The 24,007-nt window shown below is 39.8% G+C and overlaps 2 protein-coding genes across 10 annotated transcripts in view; both read left to right on the top strand.

The window, feature by feature from the left end:
* Sac1 (phosphatidylinositol-3-phosphatase SAC1) overlaps window positions 1-2,966 on the top strand; it is a 7,972-nt gene extending 5,006 nt beyond the window's left edge. For all 3 annotated transcript variants that reach the window (XM_022798361.2, XM_022798360.2, XM_086982814.1), the window contains 2 exons: window positions 162-265; window positions 579-2,966. In XM_022798361.2, the coding sequence (XP_022654096.1) occupies window positions 162-265; window positions 579-900 (426 nt within the window). In that variant the 3' untranslated portion in view covers window positions 901-2,966. The remainder of the gene's footprint in view (window positions 1-161; window positions 266-578) is intronic.
* A 1,894-nt stretch (window positions 2,967-4,860) lies between these two features.
* The window catches only part of unc-13-4A (BAI1 associated protein 3), a 162,233-nt gene continuing 143,086 nt past the window's right edge, over window positions 4,861-24,007 (top strand). For 2 of the 7 annotated variants that reach the window (XM_086982798.1, XM_022796823.2), the window contains exon 1: window positions 14,778-17,103. In XM_086982798.1, the coding sequence (XP_086838924.1) occupies window positions 16,760-17,103 (344 nt within the window). In that variant the 5' untranslated portion in view covers window positions 14,778-16,759. Of the gene's footprint in view, window positions 5,468-6,311; window positions 6,423-6,641; window positions 6,942-7,096; window positions 7,238-14,548; window positions 17,104-24,007 lie in introns of those variants that run through there. The other 5 variants (XM_086982794.1, XM_086982796.1, XM_086982799.1 and 2 more) reach the window with 5 other exon arrangements.

Genomic DNA, 24,007 nt, shown 5'->3' with positions numbered 1-24,007 from the left:
TGTATATATATATATGCAGATTCTACCCTATTTTTGAAATTGAAATGACAGTAAAAATTTATATGTATATAAATTTTTACTGTCATTTCAATTTTGTTAGTAAAGTGAGCCCATTTTTCTTATACACTAATTGATCACATTGGATCGTATTTACTTTACAGGCGGATTTTACTCGCACGGGAAAGCGAACAATTTTTGGTGTTATGCGTGACGGTTATAGATCGTGTCTTCGCTATGTAAAGAACAACTTTTTCGACGGACAGAGGTAATTCTTAGGGATAACTCAAGAAGCGGTTAGCTGAATGTGATTGCCAATAATCTAAACACTAAGCACGTGCATGCACTTTTAAGTACTTCTATAAAAAGATGAAGTGTTACAAAATATACTTTCGCAGCTAAAGAATATCAAATATCTACAATAACATGTAGTTTAAAAAGCTACTAAGGCAGCTTTTATAAACGATTTCTTTATTAAGCATAATTTGGGTAATGAAAACTTCTGTAAGACTTAATTAACGGCCTTACATTATATGTTTGTTCCGTTTTCCCTCAATTTGTCGTTCTCCTCGTGCGTATAGACAAGACGCAATCGAGTTAATGCTTGGCAATCATCGCCTTGACGAGATAGACGCACGTCGCCAGCTGAGTCGTCCGCAACTCCCGCCAGATGTCTTTCTGGCACCACTTGTACTCGCCGTACTAGTTTTCCTACTACCACTGCTCATTGTACTTGGACCTACGCGTGAGCAACCCAAAACGCTGTTCTTTATTGTGATTCTTTGGGCACCATCGGTTATGTTCCTTCTCTTCAAAATTAAAGCCAACCGGATGCTGTATGTCGACAAACCTCGCTGGCTAAAACCTGTGGCGCCTGTCGCTACTAATTCCTTTCGTCATTAACATGCAAACAGAATCTATGATGGGTCGGCTTTACGGAAGAACGCATTCTGGTTCAAGAAATGCCTCCTGGGGAGACAGTGACAACGATGACTTAATGTATATCAAAATCGTCTGACGAAAAAATACCAGCAGCAGTTAGAAGTGGTAGTCGCTTCTCCAATCGTAGTCAAGGTAGCAAATGTTAATAAGGAATTTGTTATTGTTCAAATGAAGATGGTTAGACAAGTAGCTGGACTGACGAGTGTAGAATCTTTGAACAAGACACGGTTAGCACACGGAGTGAGATGGCATCATCAGGCTATGTTTGCGGCCGTTGTAATAACTTGTGGCGCATTAAGCGACGGGAACGCGGAACCAGACATATACAATATGTGCAATCACGGCACTTTATATCAGAAATATTGCATACATCAGCACAGAGCATAATTATATTTAAGGGTAACGTTTGTCCTATGTTTCATTATAGTTAATGTTGTTCGTTACCTTATCCAGTGAATAATAAAAATTATAACAGAAATTATGTACGCGTGCATGTCGTGCGGATGTGTGTGTGTGTGTGCCGGTATGTGTAGAACATGTGACTACTAGAAAAACAGTGCTGAATTTAGCGCTTGAATATCCGTCCTATGCGGCTGATGAATTATTGGTGTTAGTAAACTTTAGTTTGAATATACTTTTGCAAGCGCTTAAAAGCGCTTTTGCAATTTATTTTGTACTTGTTAGTTCAGGTTAGCTATTTGCAGAAGTAGGATCAGAAAAAGTTCGTAAGATCTGCCTTTTTCTATCTAAGCCGCTCGTTAGAGTGAATAGTTTACCGCTCAAAGATTTTTACTCGAGTAATTCGTCGAATGAACGCCGATTAAAATAAGTGTAAGCAAATTCGAACAGATTTGGCTCGTCATCGCATTACTACATGATTACGCGTTTCGTTAGTTCTTTTACCAGTGTCAGTATCCGTTGTTGTTTAGCAATCGCCATGGGCTACAACGAATCTGAACGACCGTGTCGATTGCTAAGAAAAAACAATCTATTCAAATATTTTACTATTAATAGGAAATAATAAAAAAAAAAATGTTTACACGTTTTAGCTGGACTGAGGAATGAATATCGGCCGAGTTAGAGATTTTGGAGTGACTCTTATAACGTGTTTACCTTGAGGCCGAAATTCACCAGGTCGACTATAGGAAAAGGTGCTTATGAAATTGAAGAATAAAGAACGTGGTTAAATAATGAACAAACACAAATTATCCTAGATCACTAAGTAAGCACATTAGTGGCTGCTAACATGTGAGGTGCCGAGTCAACGAGAGCGACGGTACAATAAAGGTGTTTAACCAAATGAAAGGAAAAGACAAAGTGGACATACAGTCGAGTAGTTGTGTCCATGTTTAAAAGATAAATGAGGTGGTGAGTAGGTTGATTATTTAGGATTAATGCAAGAAGAGAGGCAGGTAGACAGACGAATAAACGAAGACAAAAAATATGACGACAACGGTCCGTTAAGAATGTACAAATCCAAAGAGTCACACTTATACATGCATGCTTCATATAAATATACATATTTGTTGAGAAGGCTATCAAGAAACAAAATCAACACAAGCAGCAGGGATGATAACAGCGCTAAAAGAAATCGGAATTTCGATAATGAAAAATATTATTGACAGAGAATAAAAACAACTGAGTTTTGAGACACTTTTCTCAACTGCGAAGAAATGCTTATTAGACAATTTGTATTATACGTTTTATATAAGGCTAGTGGCAGTGAATCGAACGGCAGGCCGTTTTTACTTAGAAGCCATGTCAGTGAAACACTGAACTGTCGCGCGCGAAAAGAGATCGGAAAATAATCTGAATGCTTGAAGAAATATGGCGAACAAAGCCGACGGACGAAGGCTAGTCAGCTGATGTTTCCAGATTCCCTTGTGACGTGTTTTTGTGCAATTTTGACGTTATGAAAATATACGGTGTACAATCGCAATGTTGAAAAAAATGTTTTTTTTTTTTCTGAACACGTGTATCGCACTAATAAATTGTTTCATTATAGTACGAGTTTACTGAACATAGGAGATGTTTCTTTGTTATCTTTCGTTATTTTTCTATTGATGCTTGTGTTCTTCCCAGAAATCTATTTTACTACCAAATACTTCATGAAAAATTTACATTCTAGATGCTATGTATCCCATAGCAGGATTCACTAGGCCAGAGGCCAAACATAAGTAACCATCGTTGTTGCTGTTAATTATTAGTATTATTGCTAGTATTATTAATTATTCTAATGATTATTACATAATAAGTAGAACGAACGCATAGGTTATTAAAATCACTTGCTGTGCAGACGAATACATTGACCAATAATCAATTAGCCATCAAGCAAACAAATCCACTTAAATCAATCACATATTAAAATTTGAAAGTACGAGTGGAGCGCATGAAATAGATTGGTGATAGACGGATGTGATTGCTAATTATTCTTTGAATACCCATGTTACAACTATAAGATTAACACTATATGCCTTCTGTAATTATAATATATATTTTTTTGTTGATTTCAAATGTAAATTCAAATCATTACGACGAAAAGTTATGTAGATAGTAATTAGGATAGCAGTCATCTGAGTACTAGACCAGGAACTACATGGGTCGTCATGTCTATTCAGGCAGCGGTAGCCTCCTTCTGCTTTGTCCTTATAACGGCGGCTCTCTAGTAAAAATAAACTAGTTATTTTAGGTTGTGTCTAGTACACTTATTGTAGAATCGGTACATCCCCGCCGCTGCGACAATGTTATATTACATATAATATGTAATTAAACTGTTTTGTTAACTCGGAAGTAGTTATATCGAAACTTCTTAATAATAACAAATAGTTATTAATAACTGTTTGTCATATAAGTTTGATGACTATTAACTAAATTTGAGAACTATTTGTTCACTTTTGCCCAAAAGATCAATTTACCAACAATTCAATATAATATTTTCGGATAGTACCTTTGATGAAGTAGAATGTGTGCTTATTGAAATGTTTTCTCTTCGACGAAAAGTATGACAATATAATGAAGTTTACACTATTGTAGAGCAGTACGAAGTAAAAAAGGTTAGGTTAATAAGTAAAACACCAGTCTCCTGCTTTATGGCCTTTGGTAAGGCCTTCTTCTCTCACATGTCTGATCAGGACTACGCTGAGTAATTCACTTCGCTGCTAAAATTATGTAGGTTAATTTCACGATTATGAGTTGAAGTTAACCAGGAGATTAACAAGTCCCCTTTTTTTAATTGACGGCAAATACTTTGCAGATTTTTCTTATCATCTAATAATATATCTCTCGATTTTTGTCAGTTACTTACTTGTAAAAACGGTAGCAGGATGAGAGATCGCCAAAATATGTAGTTAAAAAAAAAAAAGGTAAATCTTGCTTCTCATCTACTTCTGTTTACATTGTAAACGTAACTTTTCCGAAATATAAATCCACCTTATATGTAACTGGAAACAAATATGTCACATAAACGAAAGATTTATTTCTGTGAAGAGTCACCCTTTCCGATTAATGTTAAAAATCAAATTATCAATTTTCTGAGAAGGCGAGGTAAAAATTGACAGTACAAAAACTTGAGTGCAATTTTTTAATGCAAGTAAGCAACTATTCAATTTACTATTTTCTTATGCAATGTTGCTACAATTGGTACAAATGGTATAAATAAAGAAAGTTATTTTCATATATATATGGCTATTCATTGACAAATTATTACCTTGCGCGCTTACTGGCTTGTGGGAGATTTCACTTTAAGACATTATTTATCGTAGAAAAAATTGAAGATGCGGATTTTAGTCAACTGATATGAGAAAAAAACATCCAAAATACCGTGTAAATTATGCCGCCCAACACAACCTTGGCACATATAGATTCACTTTGATTTGTTGTAGTGTCTATATCGTTCTACAAATCTCACCCATGTTTCTTCGTGCACTACCACTCCCTCCCCCCATGGCGTTATTCCTACTACAACTAGCGATACCCAAAAAATTCTCTTTTTTCAGAAACCGTTGATCGGGCGTTGATCTTTTGGACAAGCTTTGGCTAGGCTTCAACCGTCGCCGTTTTCTGTATCAAAATTTTATCCAAATTATAGAAAACAACGAACTGGCCATGATAACCCGCGAAACTCTCGAAGTTAAGAAGATAGGGCTACGAGATCCTTGTGAAACTTTGACCATCAAAGTGATAGAAGTCGCTAAGGCCGTGAAAGCAACGGCTTTCCATGGGCAAATAGTAAATGGGGTATCGAGAAAAGCTAATCAACGTGAACAAGGCGTGTCTGACGACTCAAGCAAAGGAGTCGAAAAATAGTTTGTGACGTCCTAGTTGGCACGGTTGCCATTACAACTAAAGGAGTTCGCCAGCTTTGATCTCATGTATTGAGTCTCGGCGTTCTATAAGTTGATAATCGAAAAGGAGCTTATAATGAAAAATGACGTATTCATCCGGATCGTAAAGGAAAAGCTGCAATGCTTTTTGAAATCGCTAGTCGAAGAAGAAGCCAGCATACCGGATCGCAAAGGTGTACGATGGGGTAACCAAAAGGCTCAAATTGCTATGGAAATATCTTCTAGCACGGTAAAGCTGGACAAATAGAATTCGTCCCATGCACATCTGCTAAAACCATAAATGCTTATCAATAAGAAGTGGAAGGAGCCGACTAGCGAATGTTCTCGTTGGAATTATAGATGACGGCTGAACGACTAAAGAGGGTCGCTTGGCTTCGGTCCTGCACCCAAACAAACAAACGATTTGTTTTATTTCGAATGTGGTTCGTTGTCAAACGGAACTCAGTCGTTAGCCGGCTATATATAAGGCCTCAGCGACAGATGATCACAGCTCTTGCTTGTTACACTAGCTGTTTAAAAGGCCTCTGTGGAGTCTGTTCTAATATTTAGGTTCTTAATCTAACTATCTGGCTGTCATTGTCGGTACAAAGTTCACATGGATCTTGCCGAATTGAAACTTACTTAGACGTTATTATTGCTATTATTATCGCGTAGCATCCGTTATTCGGCGGCTTGAGCGCCTTCTGTATTATATCCATTGATTTCGTTTGTCTTGTTATACGTCGCAATTATACAAATCAATTTTCTCGGTAATATGAGATGCATATGTTTAGGTACTTTTAAGGGATAACATCTGTAGGTGTATAATTCACTAACTACAGCAGGAGCTAATTAGTGTTTGATATCATTAGGTGAACCCAATTGCAAACATTATTGTAAGCCAACTACAAAAACGCGAAAGTAGCATTATTCGGCAACGAGATGATGTTATCTATCTTTCGTACATTCAACCTTCTCCTGCCGTCGTACATTTGTAAGTAGCTCGTAAGTTTACCTTATAGCTCTTACCACTTACCGATGTCTTTTCAGACCCATGGACTCTGTCAGATGTTACCTCTCGCCATCTGGCTTATCGCCTACCACACGAAGATCCCTCTCCAGGAGCGCGAGGAGGACGCCCTCGCTGTGCAGACGTTGCAGGTGAGTTTCTCCTTTTTTAGCCCACGCTACATAGTCGAACGAAGAATCCGGGGCATTGTAGCTGGCAGCCTAACCTTATCTTACCTTTTGCCAATCCACTCACTAGAACGAAATTCATTCAGCGACCGGTTCGCTCTGTGCTCGGGCCGTCAGATCACCTCTGGCCAATTGTGCGTGTGTTTCTTATGCAAACTACGCGTAAGAGAAGTTACCTTAAAGGGCCTTGGGCACTTAGAATGGATAATAGGTTTTCGAACGGAACCTCTAATAGAATTGATACGTTTATCCAAACGGTTCGAGCAGATCTCAACCGTTGAAGTTTAGGTCAGCTCGCTCGCAACGTACGGAATCGAATTCAAAAACCGTGCGTCAAATGTGTTGTGCAGAATAGTGGAAAGGGCCCCCGGGCCTTCCCTTTCTCCGTTAAGGACACCTTATTCGAGCTGCAATGGTTAGGCAAACCTTGTTGCCCCGAGAACTGAAGGACACTTTTGAGCGTGCTCTCAATCTTATTACCTGGTTCATGTGCTTTTTTGAGTTTCATAGCGAGTATTTGTCACATAGAGGTTGATGTTTATTATTTTTCAGTTGGTACAAGGCGTTGATTGTTTGACTTGAGCCTGAATTGACGTTAGTCTTTGATTTGGACCTTCACATTGTGAAAATGGCGAAAGGACTCCGGGAAACCTGGGTGCGTCGCCGTCCAATTCGAAATACTTGCGGCGAAGGTCGTTGATGACGCTGTTCTTCGGGGAGCAAACGGACGATTCTCGGTTCGCGTCGATGGTTGCACCGGGGCAAGCGACTGGACTTAGGTGAGCGAACTACTCCGCGAAAGCTATTTCTAATTGCTGAAAACAAGTATCCTACATTGACATACTTAACAACAAATTTATTGTCAGAACAGGCCTACCAAGAATGTCAGCTTCAATATAGATAGACAGCAAACATATACACTTAGATTCTATTTTGAAAGAAATCTCGTTAAGAGCTTCCCTCTAAGTGTGATAACAACCCCATAAATGAAGCGTCACGTTTAAGACAAGACAAATTCTACAAATTTCTTATATGTCAAGGTGGTTTATCGAATATTTATGCTCCCGCCGAGAGTTCGTATCATAAATTTTAAGTGATGTTAACATAATTTCCTTTCATTTATATTTTACTATGCCTACAATGCCTCATTAAATCCGATATACTAAAATCTGTCTTTTAGAATAGATGTTCTGGTCGTAAATCTATATGGTTGCTATTCCAGTCTTTTTTAAACCTTTTTACCTTTTGATAACTCCTATAAAGTAGGCGTTGTAAAAAACAAATTCTGGTACCTAGTGCTAAGTAAGAGAGGCTAAGTTAAATTGAGTCCTGTGTACTTCTTCCCATTCCAACCAACTACTTCGGCCCACTTTTGGTCACAACGACACATCGACAACTGGTTATTTTCCCACTTTTCAACCAACTTTTCCAACGAAAGCTGCTGTTGTGGACATTTTTCTTCTTGGCCCCTGATGTCGCCGTCGTAATGCCTCTTGTGCGCTATTGTTGATATTTTTTCATAAGTGCGTTTACCATGTCCCATTTGAGCCTTTACCATGCTCCATTTGCCATACCACTAGACAAGAACCCGCAGACGACTTCCGAAATTCACGATCTGTTCCACGCTATTTACTCTTCTACTCTAGCGTGTCATCCTTGTTCTTTTTTCGGAATCCTTAACGTTATTTTTCCCAGGCAGTTAGTTGGAGCGCTTTTCCATTCTCTCCAATACGGTCTTCCGATCTAATCCCGCTCTCTACCCTTATCAACCTTCTTGACCAACACACTAAAGCAGAGTCTAAAAGCGGCGGACTGAATGCTAGTGACATAGCTCAGCTCGAATCCTCTACCATTTGGCTCAATTGTTTTGGGGGAGTTGTGTTCGATGCTCTGTACTGGATTTAGTGGTTGAAAATTTGAAATATCCTCAGTTTACCTTTGGGGTGTTTTCATCGACTCCATTTTGCACTGATCTCCTCCGCTTGTACCTTTGTCCAATATCTCCTTGCCATCACCTGCCTTGGTATCGCTATCACCATTTGCCCGTTAACCTCCGGTAGATTAACTGCAATATTCAATTGAGCTGGAATTACCATGACCTACTGAAGAAGGAAAGTGAATCACTTCCTTTGGACTAACGTTTGGATACCTATTTTCCTTTACTTTATTCCTCGTAACCACACTGTATGTAACCGATCGTTAAGAACCTCGTCACCTGTCTGAGGACTCAACTTGAACATTTGCACCACGAAAATGAAAAACCATCATCCTAGATCCAAATAAATAACAAGCGTTAACCCAGCATAACCCTACGGTGTATTCTTTTGCCTCTTAGGCCAAAGGCGGAGAAGCTACATTTTTCCAGGCATGCTTCTTAGTTTAGAAAAACGATGTTAGTTAAGTTAGTTGTTGTAATTATCGTTCGATAACCACGTAGAAAAGAATGCATTTTAACCCACAACTCGAAAAACCGGAATGAACTGACTTTAACTACGATCCACCAAACCTAAACATCATGCAGATCTATTTCAGGACCGAGGGTAGGATCATTCCTGGGTCGAAATATTTTCCGCCTGCGATTTGCAGTGCAGCTTGTAGCTTTTCCCTAAGTATATCGCACGTTCCAAGCACTGCGTACAGATGGAAAGCCTTTGAGTGTAAGGGGAGAGAGAGAAGCAAGCCTTCTTCAAAAGCCTGGAGCACCGCAACACCATATAAGTTTGTGATATAGAACCCGTCAAATTAGGAGAGACTAACTAAATAGATACATAGATAGAAAACCTTAGTTTTTTTTATAGATACGAGTAACTATGCTTGCCAGTTAATGTCAATAACACTTTCCTATTGGTCTCTTGGAGCAAGAAAGATGAAAGATGCAGATTATTGTTGTTTGCTACTATTCCAGTTGTGTGTTGCATTTGAGCCGGACTGTGTGGATACATAACAGAATGAAATGTTCAGTATCTGCCCAAAGCGTAGGTATAAGTCAAAGGATGTTTTTCGTGGTTTTCGGCCAGAAAATGAACGATTTCAGTAGGTCACCCGAAAAACATATCCGTGGCTGTGTACTCATACCTACTTTCATCTTTAATAACCTTGACCGAGATTCTTTGAATTCTATCGTTTCAAAGGCAGTTAGGGCAGGTGGAGTCAATGGATTGCCTGGTCGAAAGCGAATTTTCTCCTCTGTTCGCTATAAAAGAGGCGGCCAAAATTTGTTGGTATTTGAAAATTACCGTTACGCTAAGCATAACGATTGTTTAGCAACCTGACCTTAATGTCTGCCACAATGACTGATAGCTTGTTTGCCTCGTCCGAGCGTTCGATCAAGCGTCGACTAAGAAAATGCTAACCCATAATGAATCCCTACGTCATGATGTCTTGTTCCTGTTCGAGTGGGTGGTAATCGTAACAGATCCCATATCTAAGTGGCGAGCATACAATAACCACTAGACCAATTGGAAACACTTAAAGGTCAAATATTATTGGCTCAATGGATGTCATGAGGGAATCTCGTGCCATGTCGTGCGCAAACAAGTAATTATTCGCATTGTCAACATGCTTCGAAATGCAGGCCGTACGTTATTCTAGCGCCTATAACGTCGTTCAAAAGAGAGTGGCAATTTACTAGATCCCTACGCTTTTGCCCAAAACATGCTGGGCAATTTTATTAAGGTTGAGTACTTTACGTGTTTTGCTATTAGTATACCTTTGACTTGATTAAAACTCGAGATGCAGTCGAGGTAAGTTATATGATGGTGATGACTGAGGTTGTATTAAAGCTAGTTTTGCTTAAGTTACGTGTTCGAATCGCGGGAAGTTTTCAGGCGGATCTTTCCCACAAGAGAATAGACGCACGACATAGGTCAGGGCCGCGTCCTAGCACATAAGGCCCCACGCGAAAGGTAAACAGAACTCTTATTAAGGGAGAAGTGCTACCATTTACTAGCAGTGCTAGAGAAACGGATATGCAGATAACGTGGCTGCAAGGTGGGGCGTACGCACCAACCACGTACCTTATTCAATGTATAGTTGAGTTTGCAATGTATACAAAATGAAATGATTTTTTTTCTATGCTGAGTACGTTTTCGGGTTGCGGGTTTCGGGCCCGTTTGAAATATTCCGTTTTTATTACCACTTTTTTCATAGTATAACTGTGCAGTATGTGCTGTTGGCGGGACTTTTCCCGCGCTAAATTCATACAGATGAGTTTGAAACACAATAGGGTGGTAAATAGTAATAAAACAATTGTTAGTTGCAGACGGCTAGCGGTGAAATTTGTTCTGAAAGTGTATTAAGAACTGAACGTAAGTAAACGTTATCTAGCTAGGTGGTCATTCAGATACCTCAGCAAAATTATCTAACCTACAAATTGTGCAGCGGGTAATGCCTATTCAGCTCCGAGCTGTCCGTCGTACGTTAACGCTATTCAACATTCAATCACAAAGATTTAATTAGTTAGGGCCTTGCATTGTATTTAAGGCTATTTCTGGCTACAGCATCTTCTGTTGTTAAACGCCCGATGGCCTCGCGTGTCACGAGATTTGACAATTCTCTAAATGCTTTTAGCTAATAAGTTGCTGAGCATGACATGTCGGTAGATTCAAGAATGGAATAGAGTGGTTTCTCTGCCAGTAAAGTTGACCCAAAACACTTTTTTGTAAAATACTGTCAGCTGTCGTTGCAGCCTTTTCAGGGCAGACATCAATGGAGCAGCGTAGGTTTAAGATGACGTGCATCTTTAAGAAATTCGGATTACGCTTTTTACAAATTCATCCTTGTGTGTACATAGGACGTGTTGAGTAGAGAAAAAGTATGATCATTTTAACTGCGACTAAATTCGTTTATATGATATTCGTAGTTATTTGGTTCAGTGAGATCTATCAGTTAATCATTAGAAAGCCACAAACAACGGTAAGTTTGGGTTTGGCGATCAAAACCCCGTGCCTTGAGCTTGAGTAGGAACAAGGAAAATATTTGGCGATGTATGGCGTTGTTATTGACACAAGTACTGCGTACAACCGATGGTAACTTTATTATGAGGTACGCTACTACGGTATGAATTTGTTTTAAGGGCTGTTTTTCCGTAACGGGCGGAAAACCGCTACCTTGGTGGCGTTTAAAGATTGTTTTTGCCCACTTTGGTTTATTACTTCAGTGTAGTGGTTTATCATGCTAGAACCAATTGCATTTCTAGAAGAGGCCTCCAGTTGTCAACCTGGACAACGATGTGACTTTTGCTATCTATATAACCCGGACTATCAATAATTTAATTGCTGGTTTTATTGAATGGAGAAAGACACGCACCGAAGAATACGACATGAGGACGACGAATCAAGGCCGTCTTGTGGTAAGTATCCCGAATATTTTACAATTCCGGCGTGATCGGCGGTATTGCATATGCTAAATGGAAGCAAGTTTATAAGCATTTTTATTTAACGCTGCAAATATGGACATAGATTAAAAAAGTTTTTCCCTAGACCGACTCTTGGCCAGAAAGGCCTCAGAGCTTCGGGCTGTTAAAACTCTTAAGATACTTTTACGGGAGCAATAAGGTGCGCGCTTTCTCGTTTTCATTAGCCGAGTACTCTCTACACATAGTAACCTAGCCTTGAATGACAGCGTAATAGCCTTAACGGTAAAAACAGCCTATATTACAACAAACTGGCTCATTGACTTCAGCCGGGAAAAATTTCCAACGTGGTACTCAGACTATATAGATTATCCCACAATTTGCAAGTGTCGTCACAACTATGTTAATGAAAGCTTTCTAACCTACACCCGAAGAGACGATTACCGTTGATTGTGCTGCGTAGGCCTCCAAAGACGTTTCCTTCATCCGTGTACTCCATCCCAGTTTCAATTCAGAATAAATATTATGAGCCTTAGTGCACCAATTTCATGAGATCCCGGCTGAAGTAGTTCAACCCTTTTGTTGGCGTTGTTTGCAGCAATCTGAAGATTTTCTTATCAACAAATTCGGCCGGACGTGAGCGCAATGTCCCCAGAAAGCTATTTCAAGTATATTCTCACGTAACAGACGGCAATGATACTTTTAGATTGAAGCGCACTCAGCTTTATTTTCCCATAAAAACAACGGACACCGAATCACTATTATTAATAATCTTGTCTCGACTGAAAAAGAAAAACTGCAGCGAATAACTCAAGTAAATAAAAAAAAAAAAAAAAAAAAGTCGATCTGAATTGAGGTTAACTGTGGCAGGTTATTTTTTTGAAAACTATGTATACATAGAGAGCTTTCATAGAGATTTCTCCATAGAGAGAATTGATTCTAGCATTAGAAAAGCGCTACTTTTATCACCACATCTTTTCAACGATTAATTTACTTATTAAGCCACTCGCATACTTTGAGTAACCTTTAAACTATGCATCATTAGCAGAAGGGATCAAGGAAAGATTTGCGTGAAGATGCGCGGTAAACTTTAACTAAATATCATCAGAAAACGATGGATTTGAAGGCAAAATATCGTTTGGAAAAGGAAATCAAAGCTTTTTCTTCCTCGAAAATTGGCACACTCTATGAGTCCATTAAAAATGTATAAAAACACTTAATAAAATGGTCTACTCACTGATGAAATTAGTTTAAGAGGAAAAACCGAGTGGTTGAGGACCACAGAAGATTTGATCACAGCTTAAGACTTCCGATGAAATAAGATCGCGAAAGTTTTTGCGTAAAGGAGCACATGAAGAATGAGCTTCCTGTCGGCTTAAACTGAATTCTAATAAACACACTGAAAACAAACAAAAAATACCAGAACTGAGTCGAGGAGAGATTATGTGGTGTACCATAAAGATAACTTTTCTTCGGTATTTTGGAGCAAACCATTGCCGTAAACGAAACAAGGGTCAGTCTGTGTCGCCCACGAGTATAGAATCAAAGAATGATACCAACAGAACAGAAGGCGATTTCGGAGGTAGTATTGAATAGATTCGGATACAAACTGATGCCCACCGTCATAATGACTATCAAGGGTATTTTTTTATTATAATTCAGATATTCTTATTTTTTAGGCCTAGGTGATTGTGATTAGTTTTATGCCTTAGTGTAGCCTATTCAGTTGTTGGTTATTTTGACCACGACACCGAGGTTCGATATGGCAATATGAATCGCAGATACACAGTTGCTGAGAAGTTTCCAGACCGTTAACATACGAATATATACACAATAGACGGGGGGGGGGGGGGGTATATGCTATGTATACCAAAATTTCATGCCCTGACGGTTTAAAGCTGGATAGGTTTTTCGATCCGCTGAGTGGGCCGGGCAGTTTTTCATGTAGTAAGTATAATTCTTCTTGTCCAAGAAAGAATATATATCCTTTCTAGTAGTAGCATGAACCTCAAGTAGTGGTTTAGTAATGGTTGTAAGTTTAATATATATGGTAGAAAAAATCAGTACTTTGTCCCTCTAAATTTGAAGGGGTCCCAATATATATATATAGGTCTTCATAAATCATCTATCAATTCAGTTTACTTCTACATTAATTAAAGTATTTAAGGCGTTGCTGATAGCCGGTCGAAAACCTTGAAAGCAGCGAAAGTTGTCTTAATGGGATAATTTTGTTGCAAAAGTTAAAAATGTCAGTATCATCACTCTCTCAAAGCGCCTCGAACCAATGAATTGCTGAGGAACGCTTCGACGATATTCACACAAATCAAATATGATTGCGCGGTGGTACTTATTTTAGCCTAAAAGAATCATTGAATCTCAACTGGGATAATTCGGTAAACGGCTAGCACTAATACCAGTATGTTTTCATAATAACAATACTGTAAGCTGCCATTTTCATCTTCAGCAGTTAAAACTGCCCACCTATCTTGTAGTTTGCTGTAGAAAACGTTCTTGAGGAAGGGGATACGTACCGTATGTGTACGTAACAAATATATTTAGGTCCGTTAGGGATTAGTCTCTATTACACAATTTCGTAATGGGACTCATTGGTAAACAAAATACTTCTAAAAGTAAAAAGCAGCACCAATCGTTACAGAGAAAACTACAAACGATATCTGTTCTATGTGACTGCATTTTACTATAATCCGACAAACAATGTAAACGAAAGGTAATCCCGTCCAACCTCATTATGAATGTGGACACGTAACAGCGCAGATTGTGGCGGCTTTTGTTCGCCGCCAATCTTATGGACCACGTTTGGCAATCAGCATTAAGCTTATTCAAATGAAGTTGTAACACATTTGCACTTTGTCCTAGCTTTGCTAATCTGCTGCAATAGACCATTGCTGCTGCTTCTTAGGAGTTCTTAGGAATGGAAGGGATAACTTGTCCAAAGTGATGACCAGCACCATACAATTGGCTGTGGGAAGCAGGTATATCTGGAGGCTCGGTATTCCGTAAGGTCGAAACCTAGCTGCGCGCACTCAGGGGTGGTGGTACGTATTTTTAGCCTATGTTGTTCACTGTGTGGGGATCTCGTCGCACGCGAGCACTGAGCCCGTACATAGTTGGCAAGCCGGCCGCAACTGAAAGGAGTAGAGGGAGGCAGTGGGAATACTTGTTGGATCCTAGAATTTCGCGGGGCTCGTCGGATACAGGCCGTACCAGTCGCTGCGTCGCTAGGGTACTCTCGCACTTTCCAAAACACAATTTGCCTTACCTCAGACCACTATTCAGCATCACTGAGCTACCTAACCAGACACATGCAAAGAAGCTCCAGTATGTATCACGTCACGATCTCACCTGCATCGGTCCCTTAAACTCCGAGCGATATACAACCAGCTCATTTTGGAACGAGTCTGAGGCCTTTGACATTTTAGGGTTGCAGAATCGTCAGGAAATTGGACATACTCTGCCAGTTTGTTCCCACAAAATCCCATATAAGCATATGGCAAAGCGAACAATCTGAAAGGCTATGTTAAACTGAAAAAAGCTATGTTAAACTTTTTCTTAAAGTTGTTCTCATTAATAACACGACGATGTTACTCTCTAATACTACTTCACAAAAACTCGTGTGTGTTGCATTGAACACCTGCTCCGAAACAACCTCAGATGTGCTTATTATCACAATAGTAAATTATGTGCCTGTACGGAATTATTCGGAACAGCTATTAGCAGTGGAAAAATGTATGCGATCATCTGCGTGGTGCAGACTATTACTTCAGAGTGTGCTTAACCATGTAGGTGTTAGGCTTATGTTTCTACCACAATCTCACGTTCTTACCGTCCACTTTCTTCTGGCCTAGGATAAAGTCATCTGAAATCACAGTGTATTGTGAGTGCTCAGCTTACTTCAGATCCGCAGAAGCTTCCTTCTGTCTCCCGCTGTAGATTTCATGTTTCTACAAATCTCCACTGGAAAGAAAAATCTTCTTTCCAGTGGAGTATAAGGAAATCCGAAAATGTCGTTTCTAAGGGCTGTCGGGCGATACCCTCAATCGATGTGGGGAAAGCCCTCCCAGTTGTTGGATAGCTATACCATCGACAGATAGACAAAAGTGAGGAATGAAGCCCTCCTTAACTCGAGAAGTGAAGTGAGCGATTCCAGGAAGAGATTAGAAGTACTGCCTTGGAATGTTTGATTCGAGCATATTGGGCCTCGAGCGAATAAATTACTATCGCAGAACCCAAGATAAGTGTCAGTCGGGAGAGATAGTCTAGTTAGAAGTGATATGGAAAAAAATGTTTCTGCAGAAAAACTGTATTGAAAGATGGACCGGTATAAGGTGACGGTATCAGCACCCTTCAAACATTCGCACGAAGTAGATAAACGCGTGTTCAACAAACATACACCCGTAGATTCGAAAGGCTCGGGTACGACGCGAAATGTCAAATCGAAAAGCTAGCACCGCTACCCATCGTTGAGTGGATAAACGCATTTATGGTCCAGAATCTTTCATTAGGTCGTTTTATTAAAGAGATCACTTCAGCTTTATACAGCCTTTTGGCTCCATAATGGTACAGGCGTGAATGACAACTGTCACACGTGCTTTGTGCGACGCTGGTGCAACGTACGGTTAGCTTGTTGTGCTGGTTTCTCTCGAGATGCTAAGTAAGTTACACAGCGGATAACAACAAAGTGTATCTGGTTGCAAAAGCCCGTAGCGAAGCCGGCGTGGGGCAGATCAAATCGCATACAGGACACAAAACGTATAGATTAAACAGAAGTAAAGAGCGGGTTGGAGAGGGACGAAAACCACTATTCCTCCTATGTGCAAAAAAGACGCTCGAATGCACACTACAACAATAGTGCTGTACAGCCTTTACTTTGAAAAGCACAAGGAAGCAGAGATATTCCCACCCCCATCTCATTTCTTCGTAGGCAAAGATGGCGTCTAGTAGCGCTAGTCGACGACGTTCAAGTAGGACGGTCACATTCGAAAGAAATTCAAGTGTTCCGGGCATTCTGACAAAAATTGCCAAGCATCTAAGCTGCCATCCGGAGTATCACGTCTATGATGGTGAGGTGTTCAGCCTACGGCGTAAAGGCTCTGACCCTAGTGAATTTAACCATGAGCGTTACCATCGGCACCATCGTGCTTCAAAGAGCTTCGCTTCTCCACCTGGCTATCACAACCATCCCAGAAGAAATTCGAACTCTCGCCCACCCGATGGGTTTGGTCTGGGCACAGTGTTTTGTGTCCGACGAAAATCGATGGTCGAATATTACAGGTGAGCAAATGTCCGTTGTATAGACGCGTTGTGCTTTGCATGTTGCTGCAGTGAACTGCAACGAAATACTCTTATTTACGATCAGCTTTTTTATAGTTCACTATACGCGGTCAAATTATAGGGTCAAAAGATTCTCTCGTTCAGTAAATTAAAAACGCTATTTTAGCGTAATCACGGAGAACGTGATTAACGAGGGTTAACGCCTACACATAACGAATACCGACAACGGACCCCGTAAGTTGTCACGTCATATTTATAGTGGTATGCGCAGAAGCAGAACCAATCAGGCGTCATCTGAAGCACCACTGAGTAAGATGACTTTTCTCTGGACCGAAGGAAATACTTAATGCCTGGTAAAACTCCAATTTAGGGTGTCGTTTCAAAAAAACACTGCTCTAACATTTATTTCTATTGCAAATGATAATGAACAAGCATACGTTCATATGAGGGCACGTTGGGAAAATAGTCACTTGGTCTTTTTAACATGCAGGCATGGCTGAAATAGAAATTTTGGCATTAAGGTACGACGGTCAATAAGAATGATGTATGAGTGCATTACATTTTATAAGAAGTGCCGTCACTTTCCAAATAAGCGTATCAGGCCGTGCAGCTGAAAACTTGCTTGCACTCATTGCACTCTCTTTAGCTAATTTTCTTGGTTGCGTCCGTTATTATGGACACGTTTAGGGCTCAGTCCGTTCTTTCGGGGATAGACGTAAATAGTAAGAACAGTACGCAGCTCCACTGAAGATCTGTGCTACACATCCGATGTTGAATGTGCCTTAGATCTTTTGCAAAGGCATTTTTGAAAGAACAACGACTGAGCAATCATTTCACGTTTGCTTCTTCACGTCTAGTACGTCTTCATTCACGAAATTACGGGAATTTCTCCAAGTTTATACAAAGAAGTGTTTTGATCTATTATTTAACTCCAAATCATAAGAAAGCCTATACTCGAATTTACAATCTATTCAAAAGCATATAAGATAGCGCCAAACAACATATGATGGCGTATATATCTTGTGGATACTTTATGAAGCTTTTATGCATATTATTATTCCTCAATGAGACTAAATAATAATCCCTAAAATAATTAAGCTAAGTATAAAATAAAAATACTTCACACGGAAATCTAATGGTAGATTTTATTTGTACAGCAAATCACATACCTATCTCGTAGAACGGACGAAGGCTGTGTGTAGAATAAAAAGTCACCCGTTGAGATGACTACTACCAAAAGTAAACGTCGATAAGAGACACGTTTGAGTAATGAAAACTTCGATAGCACGAACAAAGCGAAATGAATGTCTTTAGTACGCCCCTCAAGTTCTTCATTTGAAAACTATATATTATTTATTATTGTTTATTAAAACACGATATTCAATAAATTGATGAAGGCGTCGAGAAGGCTTGTAGGTTCGCTGATGAGGATTTATATGTATTCTTATGATTATTTTGTTTCGATAAGCCTTCGATTGTCAAACGACTAGCCTTTGAAGTTCCGTTTACGTTGTTTTGGGTGGCATTTTTTGGAACGATTATTGTGAAATGTTTACGTTACACTGCTCTACTGGCAAAGCGACAATCAACACGTTTGGATCAACCATCGTACAAAATAAATACAGTATTGCTTGCTGAAAATATTAATGGGTTAAAAAAATCATTGTCGTCTAAGATGACAGTGATTTTTAGCGATAGGTTACCCCTGGAAGTGAAACTGTGTGCGTTTGTGTTTGTCCACGTTTTGTTATCGTTTTGTTATAAAAATGAAAATTTCACTTGCGACGAGAGTCCCTAGAGTGGATGTATCCTTTTTCGAAATGTTATTTATAAATATAGATTCCAAAATAACCTTTTTATAAAAAGTTATAAAAAGGTTATTTTGGAATCTATATTCTAATACAGAATATCCTTAAAGAATAATCGTGAAGATAGAACGAAAGAAAAATGATGATAGAGGAAACGTTTGGAAAATTAGACATACAGTAAGGAAAAGGTTTTTAAATTGTATATAACGCTTAATTTAGCAAAAGATGAAGGACAGAGAAACTTGAACGAACGAAGTGTAAAAGGTTCTTTCCATCTTTCTCAAACGATCTAATGGCATAAGCTATATTTTATTGTTGTAGTGAGCGGTATTTATTATATTCACTTTGCTCAGGCCATACTTACATCCGTCATTTGACGACTGACTGCTCTGGACCAGGTCGATGAAGATTATATAGCGATAGGGAAATACTGCTCGCGATCAGACATTACACCGTTCATATTACCAAGTTTAAATATAGCTCAGACTCATATGACGTATGTGCGTAGCATTTCTAAGAGGTAAAAAAACGTGGCCAGCTTCTAGATTTAAAGGACATTAAAAACGGTTCCCATAGATCGGACTGGGTCGGTTAGGCCTGCGTAATTTGAATATTGAAGTTCCGAGTATAAAATGCGCTAGCTAAACACCAGTGAAGCCTTGACGAAAACGTGCAAGCTGGAAATGCAGTTCGTGAGACTTAACTTCCGCGGCTGCTCGAAATCGACTAGTTGCGCCATTGCCGGTCTTTATACATCTTAAAGCAAATCCTAGGGATTAGGCTGAAGGAAGTCCGGTGGTTATTAAAAACGTACAGCAATTATTTTGGACAATTTTAGGAGTCCGATGGAGAAATTAGAAACTATCTTGGAGAAATATGTATCCACCTTGGATCGAGTTGTTTAGGCCTATTGGATCTTTTGAGATCCTTCGACAGTTTAATTTTTTTGGACTTTTAGCCTGCGAACAGCTAAGCTAAAGCTTGTTAGATATTTTCATATAGGGGTTGTTCTGAAAGACAGTCTGGACCAGTTGTGACTACTCGAAGCAGTTGTTACAACGGCTTCCCTTAATTTTAGAAGAGCATTCTTGGAGCAGGTTTATTTTTTTATTTTGACCAAGAATGGAGGCGCAATGGAAGCCAGCGATAGCTGTACTACATGAAACGTTTCGGCGGGAATTCACCTCATGGAAAACAATTAAAATCATATACGTATATATATATATATATATATATACACGTATATAAAAATAGAAATAGTGAGGTCTAAATTAGATTTAACATACCTTATAAACCATTAATAATCTACTTATTATCGACTATAAACAACGAAGCCAAGCATCTCATTGTTGTGATTATTTTTGTTGTTGGTGCTGTTCTTGTTGATACCTACAGTCTTCAGGTGCGTATGTGCACACATGTCAAACCTCACCGAGATCATTCAAGACAAGAACGCTGTGCATGGGAGTTCAGTGCATAACAATTGTTTATGAGAAGGAGTAGGCTAAGCAGATTGCGGTGTCAATACCGACAATTTCTTCAAGCCACTGGTTCTATATCAAGCGCAGGTCTTAACTTATTATTGGAGGGTTTGGGTCATAAGGCTGATGCGCTTTTACGGTCTGATGGTATTGGGTGTGGATGTTCCGCCTCTAAGAGGTGTTCCACATCTCTTTCCTAGATCATGTATGTTTTCGAAACTTACTGCTTCTGAGAACAACGATCTTTTGGAGCTGGGTCTGCCGTGTGGGGTCAGTCGTATAAGACCGCCCGGCACTGAAACGTCCTGAGTGTTGCATAGGATCGCTGTTAAATATTGTATGTTTAGTAGGGTGGAATCGGAGCGGACAATGGCAGACAAGGCCTTTAACTTGATGCTCGTTCACGCCAAGCCGTTGAGCCCTTAGCCTAAGCTAAGGGGCCTGGATGGAAGGGGCAGGGGGTGGCCACGCTACGCGCAGCATAAACGAAAGCCTCAAAGTGGGTGGCTTGCTGGGCGTTCTAAGGCAGCTTCACGTAGCAGTGGTCGACTGGTACGGCCGAAAGCGCCCCAGGCATCGTCACCTTACTGGCGGCTGTGTAAATTTAGAAGTTGTTCCCGCTAGACTTCTTCCCCCTTTGAGTAAGCCCGATTCATCTGGTAGCACTCAGATAAACACACCGTCTTGAGGATATGTGTTCTAGCCCTGAGCCCGCTAGGCAAGCTCGGAAAGGAACCGAGTGGATCGTCCTACCGCCGCTTTGACTGAGCAAAAGATACGCTTGCTGGCGGCTATTGCCAACCTGTCAGCCTTCGAAACAGCTCGTTCAACCGGCGGGCATAAAGGCGAGAATAACACGCGGGCATGGTGGCGCAGCGTGGCGGCACTTAAGCCTTTCGTGTGTCGGCTAGCGTTCTACTCCGTAGCCGTTCTCACATTTAGTTCTTTCCGGTTTGCCCCTAGCTCTGCTGCCGCGAAATCAAGTGACGTATTAAATTTGCACGCAAAGCGAGCAGCAGTTAAGGCGTGCATCGAGGCAAACGGACTGATGGAACGCTTAATGATGTTCTGCTAAGGCGTAGACGGAACGAAAAAGAAATCAACTTGTCGTAACCGTGGATCGTCGGTACGTCGCTGCGCCAGAGAGTAAATTGTGGTCGTAGGCGATTATAAATCTGGTCGACAGAGGCGAGCCGAGCTGAATAACGGCTTTGCTTCAACAAGTCTAGTAGCAGTTGAGGAATCAAGTTCCTTTATAACATAGTTTAAACAGAATTGTGACAAATTTTATTATGGTATTACTCAGCTCTGAAGTTCGTACGGTATTCTGTATAAAGTACGTATAATAACAGGTAGCGATTCGATTCAGTTTTCGTCGATTGTTAAGCCCAGATCATCGAAGTTTGGCTCACATTGTGTAGTTAATTGGGTTTGCATGAAGTGGGGAGTGGGCGTTAGATAGGACCGTTGCTTCTCCGGCCTAGGTTCGGACTGGTATGTCTCGCGCCATCTAGCCGCCGTTCTAAACGCGCTGTGACTCTCTTCCCTGATATGGCGGCGTCCAGCTGTTGCAGTCTGTTTGTTCAGGTAAGCATAATGATTAGCACAAGAACGCGCAAGGAGCTAACTAGAGCTGAAAAAATTAAATACAACGAATAATTATTTTAAATTCTGTCTCAGACCAAACGATTGGCCTACGATCCAGCCATATTCTATATGGCTATTCTATAGTTTTTACGCCATGGACGATTTAAACCATAAACATTTACTAACTTATTTTATGCGACTTTAGCTACCAGCCCTAGCAATAACTAGACGTGTAACAGACGACTTACATTAGGCTGCATAATTGGGTTAAGAGCTATATTTAGTTTTACCCACGAAAGAACGAAGCGGTTATAACAGGTAAGTTGTTTATTATTTTCTAAGTTTTGCAATGAAAAGTATACATCGACGCAAGTAATGGCTATATACAAATTAATTAGTTGGATTAATGTAAGCAGGAACTAGAGACACAGTGAAGTCTTAGTAAACCGATTAGATTGGTACGAGTTTTTATACTTCATTACACTATACACATTATAATTCTTTACCCCAAATTTGTTCGCTGCCTACACGGGCTACACGAATATGGTAAGTACAAAAGAGAGAAAAAAAGGTATTCATCTGATATTAGTAATAAAACTAAAATAATTATCATGTAGTTAGACAAAAAGAGTACTCATTTAGTACTTCTATAATTTTCAACGTCTCCATACGTTATTTCACCCAGACCCTTCCAGCTGGAACCTGTCGACTGAAGATTTGCAGGAAAGACTGTTCCTAAATATGAAACTGGGCGTAAATTTTACATTTAAGGTCAGTCTATTCCAGAATAAGGCCTAACCCAGGCTACACCCGCCAGTTAAAATGGCCTATGTATTTCTAGTTTCTTAGAAACTGCAAGTACTGCATTAATTGAAGCACTAACCGTCCTAATAGACTTGCTCGAGCGAAGCGTTAATAAATCTAACGGGTTCTTCATGTTTACATAGTGCATTTTCTGTAACAAAGACTGTTTACGCACGTAAGACGTGCAACTACGAAAGCATTAATGGGTTTTAATTAACTTCGATCTATTTGCACATAAACCCAGATGAAGCGTCTACGTAAACAATGGGATAAGTAATGTGCCCTTCTCAGATTTTCGTCCCCCTACTATGTGGGTTATATTATCTTTTGTAAAAAAAATTAATGGTTAGCGTTCGATCCGGCTAGCAAGCTTTGTCATCTATTACGAACTCAAAAACTATTTTACTTTTTCTACTTATGGATATACTAAGGACTTAATATCATTAAGTCCTTAGTATATCATAGACAATATCATTGTCTTAGATATAACACCAATAAAAAACGAATAAAAAGATGTGGTTTTTCTACTAAAACACAGTGAATCGATCAAGGATACAGCGAAATCGATATCGAATGCGATAAGTGATAACAGGTGAACCAATGGGAAAGATGGCAGAAGACGCGAAGGGACTTGCAGAGAGTAAGAACGTTTGAGGTCCGTTTTGAAGGCGTAGTAGTGAGCCATACTGGATCCATACACCTATGGGAGAACCCCAGAGAAAACCATCTGCAAAAAAAAGCACAGCAAGACAATAAGCTTGGCAAATGAGAAAATCATTTGTATCGGTAGAGAAGTAATCGCTCGTTCTACTTTTATTGGAGACTATATCACTAGCCGGTAATCGTGTGCAGTACGTGATGACATTTTATTAAAGGCAAACGCTTGTTATCGAAACAAGTAGTGAATATTGTCATCTTGCAACGTTAAATGTTTTCAGCAGGCTATACATGGGGTTCGTGTTAGCTTTTAACGACTATGCTATATATATATGTGTATATATAGCATTTAGACAAGCGATCATAGCATGTAGCTGTTTACGAGCTTCACGTTCGATACTGGCGTTGCTTCAGGTGGCTGACTTCAGGTGAAACGAAGTATGCCTACGCTCGTATTCGACTCCAGACTATCATGTGCTTTCAAGTATAATAGACAAAGATGTTGCTATTGCGCCCCCACAAAGCAACAAATAGTCTATTTTGATACGCAACTAATATACCTACTTA

This window comes from Varroa destructor, unplaced genomic scaffold, assembly GCF_002443255.2.
Source record: "Varroa destructor unplaced genomic scaffold, Vdes_3.0 BEIS01000003.1, whole genome shotgun sequence".
Classification (NCBI taxonomy): domain Eukaryota; kingdom Metazoa; phylum Arthropoda; class Arachnida; order Mesostigmata; family Varroidae; genus Varroa; species Varroa destructor.
Note: the sequence above shows the minus strand (reverse complement) of the source record. Positions and strands in the feature narration are given on the sequence as shown.